At 38.9% G+C, this 22,884-nt stretch overlaps 1 protein-coding gene across 1 annotated transcript in view; it reads left to right on the top strand.

Moving 5' to 3' along the window:
- The window catches only part of NPHP4 (nephrocystin 4), a 79,689-nt gene extending 71,245 nt beyond the window's left edge, over positions 1 to 8,444 (top strand). The window contains exons 23-29 of the mRNA XM_053452415.1: positions 974 to 1,130; positions 2,127 to 2,212; positions 3,119 to 3,204; positions 3,769 to 3,940; positions 4,777 to 4,956; positions 6,686 to 6,829; positions 8,283 to 8,444. Of these exons, the coding sequence (XP_053308390.1) occupies positions 974 to 1,130; positions 2,127 to 2,212; positions 3,119 to 3,204; positions 3,769 to 3,940; positions 4,777 to 4,956; positions 6,686 to 6,829; positions 8,283 to 8,444 (987 nt within the window). The remainder of the gene's footprint in view (positions 1 to 973; positions 1,131 to 2,126; positions 2,213 to 3,118; positions 3,205 to 3,768; positions 3,941 to 4,776; positions 4,957 to 6,685; positions 6,830 to 8,282) is intronic.
- Positions 8,445 to 22,884: the final 14,440 nt, after the last annotated feature.

Genomic DNA, 22,884 nt, shown 5'->3' with positions numbered 1-22,884 from the left:
GATATGATGAAAGAATGCGTTTGTTCTCCGAGGAGGTGGTTGGTACGTGGAATAGCCACCGGAGTGATGGAGGTTAATCCAGTGAGGGATCTGAAGCATCAGGAGATCGGCATAAGGCAGCCATGAATTTAAGAAAAGGACAGGTACCGAGTTTCACGTCTTAGGGTAGCTAGAAAATGGGCAGATACATTGGTCCGTACGCTTCTTCTCTACTGTCAGGGTTTAGATCTTTGTTAATTATCCATCTAGCTATCATCTATCTATCTATCTATCTATCTATCTATCTATCTATCTTTCTCTCTTCATGTGTCTATCTCTAACTATCTGTCTCTCTCTATCTCTCCATTTCTCTATCTTTCTATCTTTTTCTCCTTTTTCTCTCTCTTCATTTATCTATCTCTCTTCATTTGTCTATCTCTCTCTCTCTATCTATCCCTCTCTGTCTGTCTGTCTATCTATATATCTATCAGTTGTATCTGTGAGGAGAGATTATCCACAAGCCATTAGCTCCTTAGCGCTCTGTGACTGCGGCTGTTTGCTTTGCTTCCGGATGTATAATCTCATTTGGTCAGCAATATTTTACTCCGAGAGGAAAGCGTCAGATTATATGTTGAATGCCCATCAAATTCATCTCTTTCACGCGAGCGGCGTCTCCGGAGTATGGCGGCGTTTGAAATGGAAATCTGCAAAATGTTTGAGAAATGTTTTCAAAAAGGATTAGAAGGAAATGCATTCCAAATTTGTTTCCTTATTTGCTTCTTAAACTTCGGAGCGAACGTTGTTTTCTCTCCCCGAAAGCCTCGCTGCCGTCCCCAGAGAAGGGATTTAAAGTTTCTGACACTCGGCGTACAATCTGTTCTAAACATACAGCGGTAATTGGTCACCAGAGGAACACCTGGATCTTTCCGCCCGCAGAAGCCTTCGCCGTCTCGAGTCTGGGCCGCTTTCACCTAAATATATTTCTGATAACCAGGTTTCCTTCAAGACGTCGGACGGAAAACCTGTAGCGATTCTTCAGGTGAACGTCGAACCTCAACCTCACGTTATCGATCAGACGTTTCGATTTTATCATCCGGAACTGACCTTCCTGAAAAAATCCATTCGGCTGCCCCCGTGGTACACTCTCCCAGGTGCTTACGCTTTCCTTCCACACTAGTAAGAGGCCAAAGACGCCACTTTAGGAAGTTGAAATGTTTGAACACATTGATTTTCATTACAGTTATAATGAAGTTTGAAGATGATAGGTAAAAAACCCTTTTTGTAGAAACTTTATTAAAAGTTAGGTTTTCATGTAGTCTCATCTGATAGTAGTCTTGAGCTGATCATGTTCCTTGAAAACATAAACTTCCAGGCTGTGTTGAAATTACTGACTTTTGTGCCCCTAATTAAGCAGACGATCACTGTATCGTCTTGGGCAGGGCTGGCGATCACAAGGCATCTCCGGCACTTTAAGGCCAGCGGCCGCCTTCTGACATAAGTGACGCATAGTGCTCGCACCCAGCCGCTGATCTTGTGCTGCAGCTTCTGACCCGCTCCTGGAGTGGCAGATTGGGTGAATATGCCCAGTATGCCCAATGGCCAGTCCGGGGCTGGTCTTCAAGCTTCAGTGTCTAATCAAATCTTTTAACTAGCTCCAGAACCAACAACCATGCAGAAGAACCCCTTCGTCATGTATTTATCTGAATAATGGCAATGAAACTAAAGAAGCTGTAGGGCTGTAAGAGCGAGGAAGGCCTGGGCTCCATTCACGAGCCCTCTAAAATGTATAATTTTACTCTAAGCAAAATTTAAATCACAGGGCAAGGATCCTAAAAGCGATATATAACTGCCCGGTTACATGTAAGAGCGTCTCATCATAATCACAGCACCCAATAATTCCAATGACATCAAAGTGATTGCTAATTTAAGGTTTTTCAAATCTCGTCTTATAAATGATATAAAAATGTAAAGCCGTTTTCGTTGATTTAATCTAGTTATAGCTAAAGTGTTTTGAGATCCTTATAATTATGCAATGATTTTTAAATAATAAATCAAGGAATAATTAAACCGATTTATTTTAATCATTGTATCTGTATCGGTATTGAAAAGGAAAGTGAAGCCGTATCTAAAGAGAAATGTTTTTTTAGGCGCACCTGTCGGGATGTCAGGTGGGGAGCCGGAATTTCACGTTCACTGCAGCGACCCCAATGTCATCTGTGACACCAAAAAAATGGTATGTTTGGTCAATAAAATGTTAATTATCAATTCACAAACTCCAGACTGGATTTACATATCTCCTAAAGCTCTCCTAATGAATACATTTCATACATCTATATGTTGCCCCTTGAGTCTGTGTTCATTCCCTTCCTTCCAAAGCATTCATCGCCCGTTGGCATGCTGAGCGGGGTGGTGCGTAGGCTTCTTGCAGAGCGTTTTCCATAGAAACACTCTGCAGAAAATCATGGGGAACGATAGATCACCGCGTATTGAGAAGTCATATCGGCGGAAAAATAAAAAGACTGTCCCTTTAAGGAATATGAGATACTTTCTTACACCTCCCAGGTCAAAGAGTAGATTGATATAAACTGACACCGATCAGATCCGTGGCTTCTCTCCCGTAGAATAAGGTCCTAACGTGTAATTACATCTAACACGTTCCATAATAACAGGGATCACAAAGTCGCTCGTCATTTCTACGTTTCTCTTTTGAAACAACATTGCGCTCTATGGATAAACTCGTTCAGTCATTCCCTTTCTTGTCTTTCGCCATTAGCGCCTGTCAAAATGTAAAGTGACACCTGGAATAATTACAACACTTTATCTTCCAGCCCGTATCTAATCTTCTCCTTACACATCTAATCATCATCAGAGGCAAGTGGCTTTTGGGTTTAAGTGATTGGCGAAACCGGGTCAGCCAATCACAAAATCAAAATATTAAGCCGTCGAAATGCTTTATGGATTTTTTTTTTCTTTTTTATTCAAAATAAATTCAGACAGTATTTATATATATATATATATATATATATATATATATATATATAAAATATATTGAAATATTCAATCTAATTGTAAAATATAGCGTGAATTTATTTCTAGACTAATGTTTCAAGATGTATTTTCTCTCTGCGTTTTTACACAGGGCCCCGGAGAGCCTCAGGACATATTTATAAAGGTAGCTGGAGGGCCGAGTCCGCAGATTAAAAAATTCTTTGTTGTTCTTTACATGTAAGTATGTTTGACGGGTTCGCCGTGGGGATGGAAGAGCCAAATGGAAACCAAGGGTTGTCATAAGAAGAATTTCATTATTTATTCCGTGTAACGAATGGGTTGTGTTCTGGAAGTCCAAATGGGTTTTTATGCATGATGATAGGTTTCCTTTGCTTTTGGTGGTGCCATCTTCCAAACTATTTAAGGCAACACATGTTTGAGAGGAGGCATCATTGAGGGATGAACAGTTGATCCCCTGAACCCTAAAGTTGACGGGTGCCTATTGAACCAAACGTCATATGTGGGGAAAAAACGAAGGCTTGTGATGTAACGTGCGTATTATTCAGCATATCCCAGTTATTACATCGCTGACTATCCTATGAGATATCCCCTCAGGGCTTTTTACTTATGGTCATTAAAAACCTAGTGTTACCCTTGGATGCTAAATTTGTTAGAACTTTCGAAATTTCTATTAATTAAGTTTTATAATACACGGTTTATACACGTTTTTTTTTTGAATGTAGGGAATACGTAGAACATTTTCACACTGCTATCATTAATGTAAAGACTTTTTATCCTCAGAGACCCGTGGTTTGCCGCTCCTCTGCAGATTTGGCAGATCTATGTGCATTCCCTGAAAAGGGTCGATGTTAGCTGCGTAACCGGCCAGCCGACCCGGCTTTCTTTGGTTCTGCGAGGAACACAAGTTATCCGAAAAGTGAAGGCTTACAGTTCCCATCCCAAAGAACTGAAGGTGAAGGTTTAATATTATATCTATAACAGCTTTCGATGATCTCGCACTCTCTCTCACTCTCACTCAATCTCCAACACTTTCTCACGCTCTCTCGCAATCTTTCCCTACATTCTCGTCAACCACTTCCGTGTCCCTGTCTCCGTCTCCGCAGCTCCGCTTCTTCTCTTGCCTCTTTTTGTTCTTCTTTCTTTTTTCTTCTTCCGCTTCTCCCCAGTATCGGCTCTATTATACCGGCACTTCCCCGAAAAGGCGGAGCCTCCTAACACACCCTCTCCCCTGATTGGAGGAACGTGGGGAGAGCCCCTTTTCCTTTCATGGAACTTCTGTTTTTTATTATTCATTTCTAAAAGAGTCATCTTCTTGTTCTTGTGGGTATCGCCAGCTGCTTTAGAAGTGAATACGTTTGGATTTCATCTTTTTATGAAAACCACATAGCTAATGAAGCCAGGGGGTAATAAAGAAAATAATAAATGGTCTTCATTTTATCTGCAAGCTGGAGCCAAAATTGGAAATTATCATTAAAACAAAATATGAAACAGGGTAGCGATATATATTACGTAAGATGTTAAAATAAGCCCCCAAATGTTACGTGAATCACCAGAGCATCAGCTGTTGCAGAATATCATATTTATGTTAAAACAATCAAGAAAAGGCCATTATCTTAGAGTCTTCTAGAACTTTTTGGTAGCCAATTGGCCTGCAAATATATTGTTTTTAATAAAAATCTACAGTCTATGTATGAGTGTATATATAATATAATATATATATAGCACCTTACAGCCAGTCCTGTTCCACCAAGGATGCTCCCTTTTGACCCGACCGTCTTTCTCTTCCAGGTCGATCCGGACGGCGTATTCGTACTGCCTCCGAACGGAATACAAGATCTCCACATAAGCGTCTGTCCGTCCAAGGCGGGCAGTAAATTTACTTACCTCAATTTAGTGGATGTGGATCAGCACCAGCTTGTAGCGTCGTGGCTGGTTTGCGTGTCTTGCAGAAATCCCATCATTTCTAAGGTAAGACATCTGGAAAAATATTAAAACTCTTCCGGAGGCAGTAAGGGTTAACCTCTGACATTGCAGGTTGTGCGTCCAAGCAGGCGTTCAGTGGTAATAGAATATTTAAACCATAAAAATGGATATAACCAAAATAAATCATTTCTTGTCTACAGTTTGCTTGATTGGTGTAATTTTTTCTTTCTATTTACTGAGAGGGTGGTAGATAAGTGGAACAGCCTTCAAGCAGACATGGTAGATAATACAGTGAGGGTATTAAACATGCATGGGATAGACATACGGCTCCTGAATCTAAGATGAGACCAACGACTGATTAAGGTTTGAGTCTTTAAAGCTGGAAAAGGGCAGACTAGACGGGCCAAATGGGGCCGATCTGTGTTTTTGTTAGTAGTGAAGGCTTCATAGCCGGAATGCAGGATTAGAGGGCTGTGAGCGTAAGAAAAAATATTAGAGAGAAAAAGTGCTTTAAAGGATAGGTAACCCTGATCAGATAATGGAAGCCACACAGGTGTTATGCGGCAACAATCTGATCAGTATTCTACAACAAAACAAACCCTCCTTGGCATCGATGGAAATATCAACATGGACCTTGTTTGCAAATAAATCTGTAATTTAATAGAGCGATTTCCCACATTTTACTGACGTACCGATGTATAACGATGCCAAACCACTAAACATCTGCGCAGCCGATTGCGGTATCACTGAAAAAACATTTTGTCTTCAACATCTCCCTCGCAGCAGAACTTTCAATCAGCAAAATTTCTCCGAGCCGCTTTATGGATTTACAGTCGGAATACAATAATACAGATGTCCGAACGCGGAGGGAGGTAGCTGTAGATTCCGTTTTAAGAATCAATAACGCTAATTAACGATTTGCATAAAAAGCAGCGGAAAAGAACTCAATGTCCAGACTGCGTGTCCACGTGAATTCAGCAGGATTAGTGACTTTTGTTTATATATATATATATAGACCCAGGAATCAGGACAGAGAGTGATGATGAAGGAAGAAATGCGTTTAATATAAACGTGATATTTTAGGGAGTCGGGCGCCAATTCAATTTATATCTCAGGAAAAATAGAACATACGGTATAAACCATAAGCAGAACGTGTAGAAGGCCTCAGAGGTTTGCTGTTCAGATGGAATACGCTTGGATGGGCCTCTAAAGACGCCGGCAAATAGGTCTGCAATAGATGAACCATTGATTGACTTGGAAGTGTACAAGATACATACAGTTGTGTTGCTTCTCTGTGTATGAGCTCCTCTTCTCTCCTGTTCCATTGTCTCTACCACTCTCCACCTCTACCATATTCTCTGCCCCAGTCCCAGTGTCTCTACCTCTCTGCCCCGACCCACTGTCTCTACCCCAGTCTCTGTTTCTCAACCTTCCTTACCATGTCCCCTTCAGATCTGAAGAAGAGACTTGTAAGGTCCCAAAAACATATGTAACTTTGCCCATGTTGGTCCATCTTCAGATTTATTTGGCTAAATCCATTTTCTTATCTCTGTGGCTGTTCTGCCTACCTTGAACGTTTATAATGCCCATTTTGCAAGAAAACCGGTGTTGGGCATGTACAGTCCCCAAACCCCCAGCATGTCGGGGCTCTCTTCCCCAAACTGGGGCAATAGATAAAACGTCTTGCCGAACATCTAATTCGGCAGGACCTCTTGCACATCGCATGTTTTATCTTTCATCTGCTGTATCTCTTCTTTGTATTATTTATTCCAAGGCTTTTGAAATTGCCCTTACTGCTGGAGGAGAAAAGGGCTGCAACAAAAGGATTACGTACACCAACCCTTATCAAACCAAGAAAGTGTACTCCCTGCGTACGAACCGGCCCGATCTCCTACAATTCAAGGAGAACACTTTCCAGGTAAATTCATTGTCATTCAAACTATGTTATATTTACTGTATATACTACCGTTTGGAGTCACTTAGAAATGTCCTTGCTTTTGAAAGAAAAAGCCCATTTGGACCCTCCATTCCTGATACTGGGACCACAGACCAACCGTGATTTGTGTAAAAAATCCTAAAAGTGACCGTTTACTAATTCTCTTAGAGCTTGGAGACTGTTTTTATCAGTATGTACAGGGATCGATAAAATATGTCCATATGGACATGTTCTGGTCATTCACGAAACATATCTGGCCGCAGAAGCAGACGATGACTTCTGAGCCTCTTCTGCATCTTCTGCTTAGGAATATTATCTTGGCGTCTGCCTCTAAATGTGCGTTCGTTGAAACCGGCACTTCACAGGAATGCAAATTTCTTTATATTTTGCATTAATTTTCTTCATGGCTGGTGTTTTGCCAGACGGAAGCTTCTGGCTGCGTTCTGAAGTCTTTGAAAAACATTCTACTTTACAGAAGGGTCTGTGGAGCTCCGCTTCGGTATACCGCGTGCATCGGATATCTAAACAACAGCCAACAGAAGCGTATTTTATTTTAATTGACAGAGAGAGGTCAGACGTCTGCACATTCTGTAGTAGTTAGTTACTCCTTTTAAACATTTTATGACCTTATTTTGTAACGCTAGCTGGAAAGGATGATATGTCGCCCGAATTTACTCTCACTCCCCGTGCAGTGCATTATTCAAAGGCACACAGCGAAGATCGCAAATTGAAGTTCAAGGAAAATGACTTTCAAACTCATCAAATAAAACCCTTCCGGAACAACTGAAAGCACAAACCCATACTGTAACTCCATACGTGGCGATGGATTTTTTTCTTTGTAATATAGTTTTTTTTATTACTGTTATCTTTGCAAGAAAAACAGCAATGGGGGTAGAAAAAACAGGAAAAAGGGGGACAATTCCTTAAAATACAAATAAATATATCCCCTTTAGTGGGCCTGTAACCTCATATAACCCCCCCGAATCAATCACTCATTAAGGAAATATTGAGAGAAGATTAAGTAAAATAAAGTAAAAGAGAAAAAAAATAGTAAGAGATTAAAAGTAAGTTAAATTTTACGTAAAACGACAAAAAGTAATATGTTGCAATAGTTTTAAGAGTTTACCAGTTTAACGAGCTCAAGATTTCTTATGTATGTTTTATTAAATTTCCCATTTTCGATTGAAATAGATGTAGCAATATCCCTTAATGGAATCATCTAGATGAAAATCTGGAGATTACATTTAGATTGGAATTCTGGAGTTTAAAGTCTTCCAAATAATTTGCCAAAAGCTCAGCGCAAAATGATCCATTAGTCGTGTTTGTTTTCAGCTTAGGAAGCATCTAGGGAAACATTATTTCAACTCTTGTGATTTACGAGGACATTAAAGCATGACACTGTTCAACAGCCGGTCCTTTTTAACCCTTTGTTCAGGTTGGCGTCGGAGAAACGTACACGATCGGCTTGAGGTTTGCCCCAAGCCAGAGCAGCGGTTTAGAGGAAATTCTGATTTTCATCAATGACCAGGAAGATAAAAACGAGGAGACATTTTGCGTGAAGGTCAAGTATGAACCTCCTGTGAAACTGTCTTCATAAGGATTGTGATTCATACAGGTCTTTCTTATGTCTTACCGTGCATTTCTTTCCATAAATGTTTAAACGTTCAATTTAAAAAGAGGGCAAGCATGGTGTCTTTCACACATTGGACCCAGATGTTCACTGTACAACCTTCTAACACCTGGGTCCTGCATTTCAAACTCTAGTGTCCAAGAGCAGCAGACATGCAGGAGAGCTGTTGTGGTAATCCCACCCGGTCCTTCCAGTCATTTTTATTCAACCTGAGTTGGTAAACCAGTTGGGAACAGTCCCTTCTCCCTGTACATGCGAAAAAACAGAAAGCCTTGTTTACGGTGAGCAGGAGAAGGTCCATGTTGGCTGCAACTCAACTCTACTCAACACTACTAGATACCCCATGCCCTACCAGACCACTAAGAATAGGGAAGTGTGTGGCTGGTAAGCAGATCCTGTTGTAGGTGCCCACCAGGCACAAAACACTGGATCTGGATATCTTTTTAGTCTGAGTTTCAGTAAATATATGCTGTCTATGAAGCTTGGTTGATCAGCAGCCCAAAACCCACCCTTCCCATTGACTATTTTACTTTTTATTGTAATGGAATTAAAGAGCCTTAACATTTCAGGTCATCTGCTCCGACATTATATATATATATATGATGTGTGTGTGACCCTGTCAAATGTGATTTCTTTCTCTATTAACCAGAAGTTTACAAAAACATTTATACGTTTTATTTTTTGTATCAGAAATATTTAAATGGTTTATTAAATCTGAAGTGAATGATATAACATTTGGATGAATGTATTTACAAAGAATATTGATTGGTTTTGTAATATAAAATGTTCATAGTTTTTTTTATACTTATTGATTTTGCACACTAAGAATTATTGATGTTTTTAGTTTTGTACACTTTGTTTAAAATAAACTATTTTTATTCCAGCTGGTTTTGTTCTGTTTGTTTTAACGATGCACGGGGACACACACAAAAATACATTGATATTAGTTTTGTTACGTTGGGTATGATCTGGAATGTGATTTAATCGATATTGTATTGTATTTCCTTCCCTTGGTTCCTAGGATTTAGAGAGGGCTCTTCCGTTGGACCTTAAAAAAAATCTTAATATTCAAACAAGTTATTGCTCTTTGCACTGTAAAGGAAATATACTGGGCTTAATATAAGAAACATATATCGAGTATGTTTATAAACAATATAAAGTTAAACTCGGAGAATTGTCTTATATGTAACATTGATAAATGTAATGTCAAGCATTTGGGTAATAAATGTAATTTGTTTACTTAAGAAAAGATGTAACTGGGGGGTAATCTCACCATGTTATTAGCTAGTGATGGACCTCAAATAAGTATTGCTTGTTCTATGTGTGCATCATTTGGCTTACTTATGTGTAGAGGATGGTTGGTTTTTCTTTTGTGAGTAGAGCTTCATCACTCTTTTACAAATTATGTTCTGGAGTTGTACAACTTTTCTTTTACTCTATATAAAGTACTATCTGCTGAGGTATAGCAGCGGTCACCAGAATTTCAGCTGGGGCTACCCCCAGGGATCTTTGGCTTGTGCAGCTTTATCCTCCAGCCCAAGTTGCCTGACGGAGGATCTTCCTGAACCCTATGGCTCAGCGAACCTGGAGTTCACCCCAAGGAGTGTGTACACATGTAAGGGACATGTTTAACCGATCTTAAACACGCATGGGATAGACATTGACATGATTAAGGCCTGATCTTAAAGCAGGAAAAACGGCTGTGATGGACTAGATGGGCCGAACGGGTCTGATCTGCCGTTAAATTCTATGTTTCTATAGTTCTATCTGTGCAACATTTTCTCTTTCTCTGTTCTTAATCTCGACTTTACATTTTATTCACGATGAACGTTACAAGAGTCAGATTATTCCTAGTTTAGAATTTTAAAACGAATGCTAATTTCAGTTATTTAAAAAATATTTTTCCTATTAATTGGAAAACACATAATGGCAATCCTATAAAATAACGATTCTCCAAATCTTAGAGGAAAGAAGGCAAGGCTGATCTAATAATAAATAAATAAATAAAATAAATACAATTTTTTTTTTTACAATTCAAATTCTTTCTTTCTCGTTTTATTTCGATGCATTCAGTGTAACGGCTTTCTATTCACGCTGCAATTTCTTTTCTTTTTTAGATTTATGACACATGCAAATCTCTGAAGAAAACCATAGCAATCCAGAATAAACCCGCTATATATATTTTTAGTATATTTAAAATATTGATGATCAGAAATCAGTTGCGTTCGTGAGGCTTTTAGATTCTCGGGCTCTTTTAACACCCACTTGAATCTTAACTGCTGTTGTAAAAGTAATCTGTTTTACAGATTTTGTTCCAAATGCTCTTTCCAATCATTTTAAAATGACCTTCAGATCTTTGGCTGCCAGGCAACATGCTGAATAATGAGTGGAACTATTGTATCCCACTTGACCACCTTGACACGTTTCATGTTCAATTAATATATCTCTGAAGAGGTTATGAGATTCTCAAGTGGAAAAAGGATACTTGATGTAAATGTGTATTGGTATTAATAGCTGCAGGAGATATATTCAAGACCGAGAGAGAGAAAACAGCATTCAAACCAAGCGGCGGTGTTCTTAGCACAACGTCGCGCTGCATTTTTGTGACCTATAGTGTTGTGTTCACGCAACGGGCTCTGATTCCCAAGTGTAACCGATTGAACTTCGATGAGCAGACCTTTAGACCCGACATATTTATCATACAAACCACCCCGTCATGGCGTTGTTTGGGACAAAAGCCCGTCGGGTCGGCTCCGATCCATATGTTTACCTTCTTGGGATTTGACCTTCGAGTGCCCTTGACGGTTGTTGACCTTTTTGCATTCTATCCGTGTAATTCAGCCGGTACTCACACAAGGAGTTAAGGATATTTGCATTTTAATTTTCTGGCCGTCCTGCCTTGGAGCAAAACTTAATCCTACTCGGCCGTCTCTGCGGACCGCTCGAAACGCATTCATCTGCTTGATTGATATGAGTTTTAAATAAACGGATGGCCGTGTTTTAGTGTTTACGGATCGGTACTCTGTTTATAAAAGGTAGCTATGATCTGATGTAACTAAATTACGATGATGGGGGAAGTCGTGATAACATATCTAGGTCAAACACGTTTCGCTATTCATTATGAACGACCAATCCCAGGGAGCTTCTACTATAGAAGGAGGTTGGCTGGCCCTGTAGAATGTATAGTTAGATCAGTGAGATGACTTCACCCATTGAATTATGCATTATGCAGGGCCAGCTCATATCCACTTACGTCATTAGGCAGCCGCAGGCCTTGAACTAACGGGGCCGCCTCGGCATCCTCAGCCCTGCCCTTTAGCATTATGGGTACCCAAACTGGTAGTCTTAAAAAAAACTACTTAACCCTTTCGGTAACATTGAAACACAGCATTTATGTCATTTAATGATAAAATTTCCACTTTCAAAATGATATTGTCTAAATGGCCATCCTGTCCCCTGATGCACTCAATCACTCAATGATTTATTAAAACCTCGATAAGATTAATTAAAGGAAGCGCTGGCGGTCCGCTGTACTAATTGTATTTTATGTGCTTGCTTTTTCTATTTAAAAAGTGAAAGCATTGCTTGTGTGTACGTTTTATACTGAGTGCTACTGGGTACTTTGAGATTAATCTTCTGGAAGGACTAAAAACAATAAAGAAACAGTCGTTATGATATTGATAAGTAAGGTTCGCGTTAGGAATCTTAAGGCTTAGAGTTCTAAAAATAATCCCATGCCAATAATAATTATTAGTAGTAGTATTATCCCAAAACAACCTAATTGCCAAACTAATAAATATATAATTCTTTAATGCCTGGTTTTAATTCCACAATTGAACTTGATGGGGTTTAACATCTTGGTACAGAATGGTATAACATTTGGAATACTATTGTTCTGTGAAGCCTTAATGTTGTACATTGAGGACCAACCACCCTGATCGTTATGCTCCTCAACATCATGGACGGTGTAGCTGCCGATTGACTTGAAAGACAACTTAACTTGGTACAATTGGCCACATTTGGGTGCCACGATGTGCCTGTGTTCTTCTTACACGCTGTGGCACCAAGACCTTGCAGTTATTTAATGTATCTTTACGCTTGATGTTGAGGACTGCTGGTGGTTCTTCTTGGCTCTGTAGGAACATGGTAAATATTGAAAGTCACTCCAAGTTTAGCCGCTTCCACTTACTCAGTACGGACCCTGCAGTGAATTCAAAAGACGCAACCTGACGAAAAACCATGAGGTCATTGAGTCTCCACGTTTCTTAACTATCAACCATCCGCTTCATTACAAATAACGGTGAAGCTCAAATTAATGTGTGATTTAACTTATAACCTGAAATCTACTTCAATGGCCATTGGGTTAGGAATACTTTATGTAAAATATTATCTAGTATAGCCATCGTTTTCAAATTCCTTAAAGTCCTTAGAATTCAAATTCAAAAGCATTCTCCTACTTTTCGATCTAAGAATTTATTTCCAGCCATGTATTTAGGACCAATAAGTAAATTCATGTTTATATAGACGGGTCCGTTACAAAATTAAAGGATTATAGTTTTAACTTGAATATATATTACATACCATTCTGTTTATCACTGAGCATTCAATCTAAACATCTAACAAACCGAAAATCAAATAAGTTCATGATAAAATATAAAATAAAGAGAATAATTCATAGAAATTGCAGGAATAAATCAAAGTGAGAAAAGCATTTCAAGGACAGTTGAGGAACATTTATTACTATTTCCTCCTGTTGAGAAAAAAAGTCAGAGTAATAATAAAAAAAAAAAAAACACAAAACAGATTAAAGGCTCCAAATATACCAAAAAAATATACATACTTAATATACTTAACATTCTATATAATTAAAATGGATGTTTAATTCTAGCCCCTGTAATAGCTTCTTGCATAATAACTATTAAATAAAATTCAAGAAAATTAATATCTTTTACCATGATGATTTTGGGGAAAAAAATTAAATTATAAAATTATATTTATTTCTACGTTCCAAGGTCGTTAGACTGTTGATACAAAAAAAAAACATCCTCTGATCTGCTACTTGACAACACTTCATATTTCATTCTAAGGATACAACCTTGAAACAATGGTATTTCTAGCGTGATATGCGTCTCCGCGGGTTCTAAGCCGCCAAGTGAAGGAAATCACCGTGAAGCTTATCCTTTACTTCCAAATATCAGTCATGTTGCTTAAAGTGCTAAAATTACCTTAAGGAAAACTTAATACCATGAGGATGGCATGATAATTATAGAATATAAGGTGCATATCGGGCTGTAGCTAATGTTAATATATCTGTTTTTTTTTTTTGTTTTTTTTTAAATCTTTTTGGGCCTATTGGGTTATAATGAACGATATACATTTTATTTATGATTGAGGTCACTCAAACCTGTGTGAGTAAACCAAAAAGAGTATAAATGAGTTTAGTGGTAAATTTAACTCTTCGATCTTCATTGGAAACATTTTGCCATCCCCAAAAAATATTTTTTAATCACTTCCAATCAAACCTCATTCACAATTTCTCCTTGGAATAATTGTCACGTGACGCTGATAGAAATCGAACCATCAACGAATAAAATGACAGCTCTGCCGGAGTTCATTTGCTTAACACGCCAGAGAGGTACATTAATGACTTGCCTGCGTTGAATAGCGCCTTTATCTTCTCAATGATGCGGAACAGAACCTTGGAAGCCTCCAGACTCCAAAGGAGAAACCTGCAGGTCATTTAAAATCACACCATCCTCATCATGGTTAGAACACGACTAGGAGACAGGTGACTCCTAATGTTAATTAAGGTTTACATTCTACCTCTCACATTGTAACCACTAAACACGGGAGATATGTGCCCATGCCCTGTTCTTCATGATGCTTGTTCTCCAAGCTGGGATGATGCTTTCTGATGGTGGAGCTGGAACATGAACCCAACAGTGGTGGGAACGATCCAGTCCATGGTGATTTACATACAAGTTATGGTTTACATTCTACCGGTCACATTATAACCACTAAACACGGGAGATATGTGCCCATGCCCTGTTCTTCATGGTGCTTGTTCTCCAAGCTGGGATGATGGATGTGAGAAGAACATTTCCATAACCAGTTATCTTGTGCTGTATGAAGGACCAGCCTTGGCTGATCTGGCCCGGTTAATCCTGCAATATGAAGAATCAATATGTTTCTCCTGGGGACAGAATTGGCTCTGGACATGAAACCGCTGGAACTCACGTATTACACATACATTATTCAGGGCTATCTCAGCCCTCTCGTTAGAAACATGCATGGGTTAGTTCTGCTTTCAGAGTTATTGCACCAGCCATCTTTCATTTCCGCTTTAAATGCTCTCCAATCCGCCCAATACTTTCTGCCGCTAATTATTTCTGCTTATTATGTCATTTCTATCTCTCTTCTCCGAGCGTTTATGTTTTTATGTTATAGGTTCAAAGTCAGGAGCAATTTGCTTAATGAGATCTCGTGTTTCCGTGCTGTATTTTCTGAGTTACAGAGCACATTGCATGATAATTAAGCCTTTTCAGGTCTCTGCTTTTCAGCTATAAATGCCTAAATGTAGTTTATTGAGTATAACTCGGGACAGGTGCTTCTAACTAGTACTATGTGCGTAATTAACATTTTTAAGATGACGAGAAGTTAAAGTGAAGAAAAACCGACTGACCCCGGCAGAAATATTTGCTTTGCTGCCGTATAAATTCTGATCAATAATTTTAGTTTTTCATCGTCTAAAATTGGACTAATTGCGGCATATTACAAAAAAAAAAAAAACAGCCCGCTAATGGAGATACTCTATATTGATATTAACGTACGGATATGATTCCAATTCTCGGTCCTGCTGTTTTCTACAGAGCTTCTTTTATAATGGAAATATATTTTATTTTTTTTTGCCGGTGTATTTCAACAAAACAGCCATGGTGTGTTTTAGCCGCTGGTAATTCATTTATCGATATAACTTTTATTGGTTCCCGACGTCGTTAGCTGTAGATACGAAGAATGAAACAAAGTCTCATTAATATACTTCTGAGATGTACCCTTCTAGCCAGAGGAATATTCTTCAGTTTCTTAAAGAATGATAAAAAATAAAATAAAATAAAAGACATTAACGTAACGTTTCAAGGTTTGCCTTTAGAAACGGGGAATCTTGGTTTATATGAAGCCTCAGCGTCGCAGACAGCGGGTCTTCGATTGGAAGGCGTTCGCTGTAATAGTTCACCGGGCTTATATTGTCCCACTACGCAAATTGATTTTTTACTCTGGCAATGCTGCAGGAAAGTAAACTATTATAACCCGCCGGATTATCGTGATTGCTCGAGAGCCTGGCATTTTCCCCGGGGGCCGTGCGGCTATCGCTAGATAGAAACAGGTTTCCTAATTCGAGTAACTGAAAAAGGAATCTATACGGCCTGCAACTAACGTCGTTTAACCCTTTTAACCCTTTGGGTACTTCCATTTAAAGGGTCGATGTCAGATGCACTGAATGCATTATTGTCCTACGCATGATGAGCACAGATATATATATATATTTATTACCAAACCTTGCAATCTTCTTATCCTTATAGGTGGCCTCTTGTGATCTGATATGTCCATGGGGTGGAAATGTCCCCCGAGATGACCTTTATGTAGACGTTAAACACGTTTGCTGTCACCAAAGACACTTTGTCAATTCTATACCGATCCTACTGATCACGTCTTTATTATGGACCAACCTTCCGAAGGGAACTCGCCATTCCAACGGAGCTCTCGCTAATGCTTTGTATAGCGGAAAAACAACTCTTTTAATATTGAGTTTTCTTTTTCAACTCTGTGACATCATCTTTAACCACTTAATGACTGGAGGGTTTCCTACCCTAGTGACTGAAGCTTTTTTGCCATTTTTCTGTGTCTTACCTTATTTCCATTCACATATTTAGTGTGAATATATATATATATATATATATATATATATATATACATTGTTTTTAAGGGTCTAGTGGGCATGACTCTGCGGCCCTTTATGGCCAGCTGCTGTCAAACGGCGTACATTCATATCCACCAAGCAGACGCTGTATGACCTGATCTGTAAGTATGTGGCCCTATTGACCCCAGGCCAGATGGCCAGTCCGGGCCATGTATATAAAATCAATCATTTAATATGATTAAAAAGAATAGGAGAAATAATAATAAAAACACAATTTTGGAATATTACTCAGAATGTATTCAACAACATTGTCTGCTCTGTTTTGATGAGAGGTTGGCCATTTCTAGCCACTTCTATAATTTTATTTAACATTAAATCTGCACATCTCGGAATTCATATTCAAAGTCAATCTTCTGGTTCATAGAAAAACAACATTATCCATCTTAACTATTTTTCCTCTTTTTACATCGCTAGCAGTGACAATAGACAGTTATATTCAAACAGGTTTAACAGCTTGCAACCTTAGAAACCCATTCTCTATGAACAATTCTTGAAGTCTGATAGAATATTGCAAATAAAAAGTAATGTGATTCTGCTGTTCTATCTCTATGGTGACTAGACCGTACGTGACAGCCTTGGTAACATAAATACACTTTTTTTGTACAGAAAAGAGTGATGAGAAATAAAGATGTGCTAGAGAGCCAGACCCGGAACGGCCATCTGGCCCCCCGGGCTCCATCGGCACAGCGGGTGCTGCAGGTTGTGCGGCCAACGGCTAGATCTGACCGGACACAGACTACGTGAGAATTGAAACATGCATGTCCAGGTGGCCGCTGGCCTTAAAGTGACAGACACCCCATTATTGCCTGTCTGGCCATGTAATATATGTATTATACCACATGCTAGTGGATACCCGAAATGATTAATGGTGTCCTCAAGAGGAAGCTCCCCAAGGGTTTGCTGATCAGATCCCCAAGACGTTCATCCATTGTTTGCCGAGACCCTCTAATGATTATTATTTGCATCATTCCTTCAGCCATGTCAGAAACAAGGAAAAGGCGCTTGGAAATATGTATTTGTTTGTGTTTTAACCGCCCCCCCCCCCCGCTTATTTCAACAGCCCAGTGTCTTTTATTATTATTGTTTATTAATTTGCCGACAAAACTCAGACGTCAAACATTGCTGGCAAATTTATGACTTAAGGCGCTTAATGATATCTTTACCCAATTTTACATATTCTCGACAAACCACACGTTTTTTTCTTCCGTACTCGACTTACTACGTCCTTAAGCCCTTTAACACATCAGTAAGGATATGCGTTTTTCGTTTATCTTGTTTGTTTGTTTTTTGTAAATGATGCCACATTTGTCTTTAATAAAGCCTATTTAATAAAAATTAAATAACATGAAAATCTTTCAACTTAGAGAGTTTTTTTATTGCCAGATGGAGAAAAGTATATATATTCCCAATTTTTTTCTTAAAAATCCAATTCCAAAATAAAAATTCATAAGTTACCGCTAGAAAAAAATATTGCATCTAAGTTGTATTAATGTGTGTGTTTTTGGGATCCCAGTCTAGCCATTGTCTGAAAACAGCGAGCGTTACAAATCCATCTATGTCTCAACTAAATGTAATGGGTATTTTTGTGAGCATGAAGCGCTGCGTCTTTGAATATAGTAATAAATGGCAAATGGAATCCAAGACCTACATTTGAATTCAGGAGGGATTATTTATTACGTTTTCTCATTCCCACCAGGGATTCTGGGTTTGTACACATTTTTCCTAATTTAGATGATTGAACACTACACAAAATAATTCCCTTCCCCGTTAGAAATGGTCTGTGGAGCACGTCGCCCTCGCGCTTAAAAGAAAGGAATGAAAGGAATGAAACGAAAGCAAATCATTCCACGGGATGCGGTGTTTGGGCTATACTTTATTGCTGCCTTGTTATTGTAATAGTGTCATTCATTCCCCTTTAAACGTATGAATGTGCTGTTGGGTTCTGATCCTGGCCAAAACAGAGACCCTCAACCTCTCAAACTTGGCTTTCTCCGGTTAAACCAGAAGGCCTGTATTTCATTTCCCATGGAGGATTTTACAAAAGGACTTTTTAAGAACTTTTAACCCTTTCACCAGGGTTCCTGGTGGTCTCATGTCTATTCTGGATGGTTTATGTCTTATTAAACCCAAGCAATAGGAAGGGGAAAGGAGCTTTGTTGGTAATCAAGACTCAACCAACGTTCTACGATAACGTTCCAGTTCCATGTCCAAGAGCTTCTGATGGTGATTTGCGGGAGTTTTGATGGACAATTCAGGACTGAACTGGGATGAAAAGCAACCCTAGCACTTTAAGCCCGGTAAATCCCATTGCAGTTTAGTGAATAGGGCATTATGGACGGCTTCAGCAGAAGTAGTGGAGCTTTTTGCCTTACTTTTAATATACGAGTGGAATCTTTTTGTCGTTATCCATGATGGCCGCATTTCTGATCGTAAACCTCCTCCTGCAGCAAACACGGTGAATCGGAATCGCTGGCCATTTATGATATCTCTTTAAATGACCCAACAGGGAGGCCATTTTGATTTTAACTCGTCTCGTAAATGTTATGTATTGTTACCGTAAGTTTCCCATTTGACATTAATAGTAATATGTAGACATTACTCTTCACTAGGTATATGTGTGTGTCAGCCACTAGGCTGCACTAATGTCTCACATTTACCATCGTATTAAGCATGAAGTCTTCTACACGCATCACAGACATCACAAGCGCCTTTATAACCCATACCTGCTGTGATTAGATACAATACTTACGAATGATACAATTCCAAACATCTTAGATTTCTATGAAATGAGCTACAAACTGTTAATAAAAAAAACATTAAAAGAAGAATTGATTTATGGGATTTGTGGGGGCTGTCAGCATGTACCGTATACCGATGAGGGTTAGTAAGGAATACATCAGGTGTAAAGATAATTCATGGAAGATTCTTCTCCATCATCATTTATTTAGCTAATGATGACCACAAGGACACGTGACGCACGTTTGGAAGATGGAATGGCAAATGGTGGGGATTAAAAGTGAACTTTTGCAAAGCAAAGGGTATATACAATTATTTCAGCAATTCTTCCACGTGTCAACAAACTAGAAATCTTGATCAAAGGTAATTATACGGTATGCATAGAAGAAGAAGCCCATAGTCCAACTTTAGGTAGATCCCACCAGGTGCGAGAATCAGATATGACCGTAGCTCTCTCAAAGTACAAAGAAGTCCCTGTAGCAAGACTCGGGCTGTAAACAACATTAAAAAAGGAGAGCGGGTATAGAAAGATAGAGTTTAATAGCAGATAAGAACCATTATAAACCGCTATAAAGACTCAAACCTGAATTAGCCCTTGGTCTTGTATGCCTATACTGTATTAACTTCTTCGCTGAGTTTATTGAAGAACTGAGCAGCGCAGAACACCAACATCAGCAGCTTAACCGAGTACAGACAGCGATATCATCTGCATACCGTCCATCGGTAACCAACAGTATACCTGAAACCGAAAGTCATGCACAGAAACAAAGAAGCGGCAGTCATTACATCAAAAGAAAACATTTAACATTTCCAGGGACGCGGAAGTAGAGGCTTCGCAGCAGGATTCGGGGTTGGAGGCATCAGGAGAGTGAGGACCAGGGATTAATCCCCCTCCTCGAGACGGTCAGTAATGGAGCAGTCTCTGAACATGCTGAAGATCAGCCTGCGACAGTCTCGGACAGTGACCGGTTCCCTACCCAGAATCAGACCGCAAAGCATCCAAACTTCTCCTATGGCACCCTGTATGGCATACTGCGTTAACCTCTACCACTTCTGATGGGAGGCTGTTCCACATGTGTACCACCCTCTCAGAAAAGTAAAAAGGTGGCATAGTTACTGTTAGACTTTCTCACTTGTGGTCATCCACATTCCTCTGACCAAGCGACCTGTCATGGCCCATTGCGTGATGTATATAGATAGATAGATATATATAGCAGAGAACAGTTCCTCTTAGATTTATTTGCGACAGAATGTTGATAGTGAGTTTGCTTCAGTTGAAAAGGTTAAGAAACACAGATCTACACGGAAAGCTATCATGCCAACAACCTAAGCTCCTCGCCTCGGGGTTATGTTTTGACTCTCTCCTTCACGCCTCACATCCAATCTCTCACTAAACCTCGCGCCTCGGATCTAGATAACATCGTCATAAATATATCTGCTTTCCTAACGGGCTTCCAGTTAAAGAAATACTGCACGTCCCCTCTCCCCGTTGTGTCGGACAGCACTGCTGGGTCACCCATGCCCTCCATAACTAACAGATCCTCTACGCTACCGCCTCCGGCGCACCATAGACCGACATACTATGTCTTAAATACAGCGGTGGTGCTCTACAGAGTGCCTTTCATAGAAACTAGAGGGGTCAGAGGCTTAGATGTAATGTAAAGAAGTGATAGATGAGTGGAACAGCCTCCCGGCAGAAGTGGTAGAAGTAAACACAATAAGGGAATTTAAACATGCATTGAATAGGCATATGGCTATATATATATATATATATATATATATATATATATATATATATATATATATATATATATATATATTTATATATATATATTTATATATATATTGGGTGCAGAAAAGTAAAAGGTATGTTATTTGATATTTTACAGATCCGTTCTTGTTACTTGCCCTGGACTTGTAAAAAGTTTCTTTATAAAATAACAAACTAAAAATATTAGAAAGAAAACCAACTTTGCTCTCACACACTGCGTATTTCCCTTCTTCATTCATGTTTTATACATTATGATTTTTGACGATGTATTATGCAAATGGCAGCTTAAGAAGGAAGAGAAAGCCCAGTTCATTGCACATTTTGTATATGGAGTTGATTAAAGAATTATTGACTTGTGAAGCAACTTAGGAAGGGATGCTTTGTGTAGGCTTTGGATAATTTTGTATTATTTCCCCTTAGGAAATGAAGTCATTTTCTAGAGAAAAAAGTTCTGCGAACAAATATTTTTGCATGGTAACAGGCGCTCTACATTTCTAGGTTTTTGCGGCCGATTGGCACAGTTCGTCCTCGAAAAAGTTGGCCATATTTTTGTTATCGTAGAGAGAGAGGTAAAGTTAATGGCATTTTATCCAGAACCTGAACCCAAAACTTTAGCCCTACCACTTAATAACAAACCAAAGACACATGTAGCCAACATGCTAGCCACGGATGCACTCCTGCAGAATCCATCATGGAGGAAGACCTACACAACTCGCCTTTTTTCATTCCATCAATTTGGTATAATATAAGGTAGATACTTTAATTGTGGTGGGTACCTTATATCTGAAATCATTTGCTTGTGACGTTATTCAAATCTCCCAAAATAAATTACAATATTAAATGAACTTGTACAAGTATCCATTTTTATTTTGTTAAAAACATAATTTTATTCGATTACTCACTTTGTTATAAATATTTGCATCAGCTTTGTGTTCTAACCACATTTTCACTCCATTTCTAGGAAAAAGCCTCGGCAATAATTTGAATATCCCAGAGCTGAAAGCGAGTTAAGGTCTATTAAGCTATGGGTCATACCATTCATATTAAAATACAAATTAGTTTACCTTGCTATGTAGTCAAGGTTGAATTGCTTCGCCATTTTTCATAATACTCGTTTATGTTTATTCGAAGGATCCCGTTTTTATCGGGACAAAGTGTTTTAAAAATGATGACAAATTTTAGCTGTAAGCGAATCCTTTTTTTTGGCGGTCCGGGTGCCGGAGGAAAGACTGAAATATTGCTTTGCAATAGGTCGTTCCCTACCTTGGTTCCCAAAGGTTTGAACGGGATCTTCTGCTCCATGAAGCTGATGTAATTAACGTTTTTTTCCCGCTGCCTGTTGTTTTACTGTTCTATCACTCATGATGCATAAAATGTGAAAGCTGACTTTTACAATGGCCTTGGAACTTTGAATGTTTTTATGTATATATTGTAAAGAATAATTCAGAAATCAATTGCTTGTGAAGATAATAGAGCCAATTTTATACATGACCCCTGCCATCGCATTCTTTGTACCTTCCCTTTTCAATGCCGAAAGAAACATTTGATATAAAACTATTGATTTAACATAAGGTCGATGCAAACATCAAAAGTAAAGATTAGAAACACACGATTTTACTTTTACACATGAAATATTGAAACGATAATTTCACCTTATTTTTTTAAAGGGATAATATACATTTTTAGTTTATGGTATAATGTGCAAATAGGCCAAAAATTATTCAAACACATTTTTTTGGATGGTTTTTGCCTCATTTGTTTCGGATGGAAATCGGGAGCTTTTTACATTCGGAAACAAAAGCCATTGACCGATGCCCACATTCACTACCACCCACTTACTTGTATTCACACTCTCATTCACGCTCTCATTCACTCTCTCTAAATGTCTCCCTACATTCTCCGCAGACCGTTAATGTGTCTCG

The sequence above is a fragment of the Spea bombifrons genome, chromosome 12 (assembly GCF_027358695.1).
Source record: "Spea bombifrons isolate aSpeBom1 chromosome 12, aSpeBom1.2.pri, whole genome shotgun sequence".
NCBI classification, from domain to species: domain Eukaryota; kingdom Metazoa; phylum Chordata; class Amphibia; order Anura; family Pelobatidae; genus Spea; species Spea bombifrons.
The sequence above is the reverse complement of the archived record's forward strand: the minus strand, read 5'-3'. Positions and strand labels throughout refer to the sequence as shown.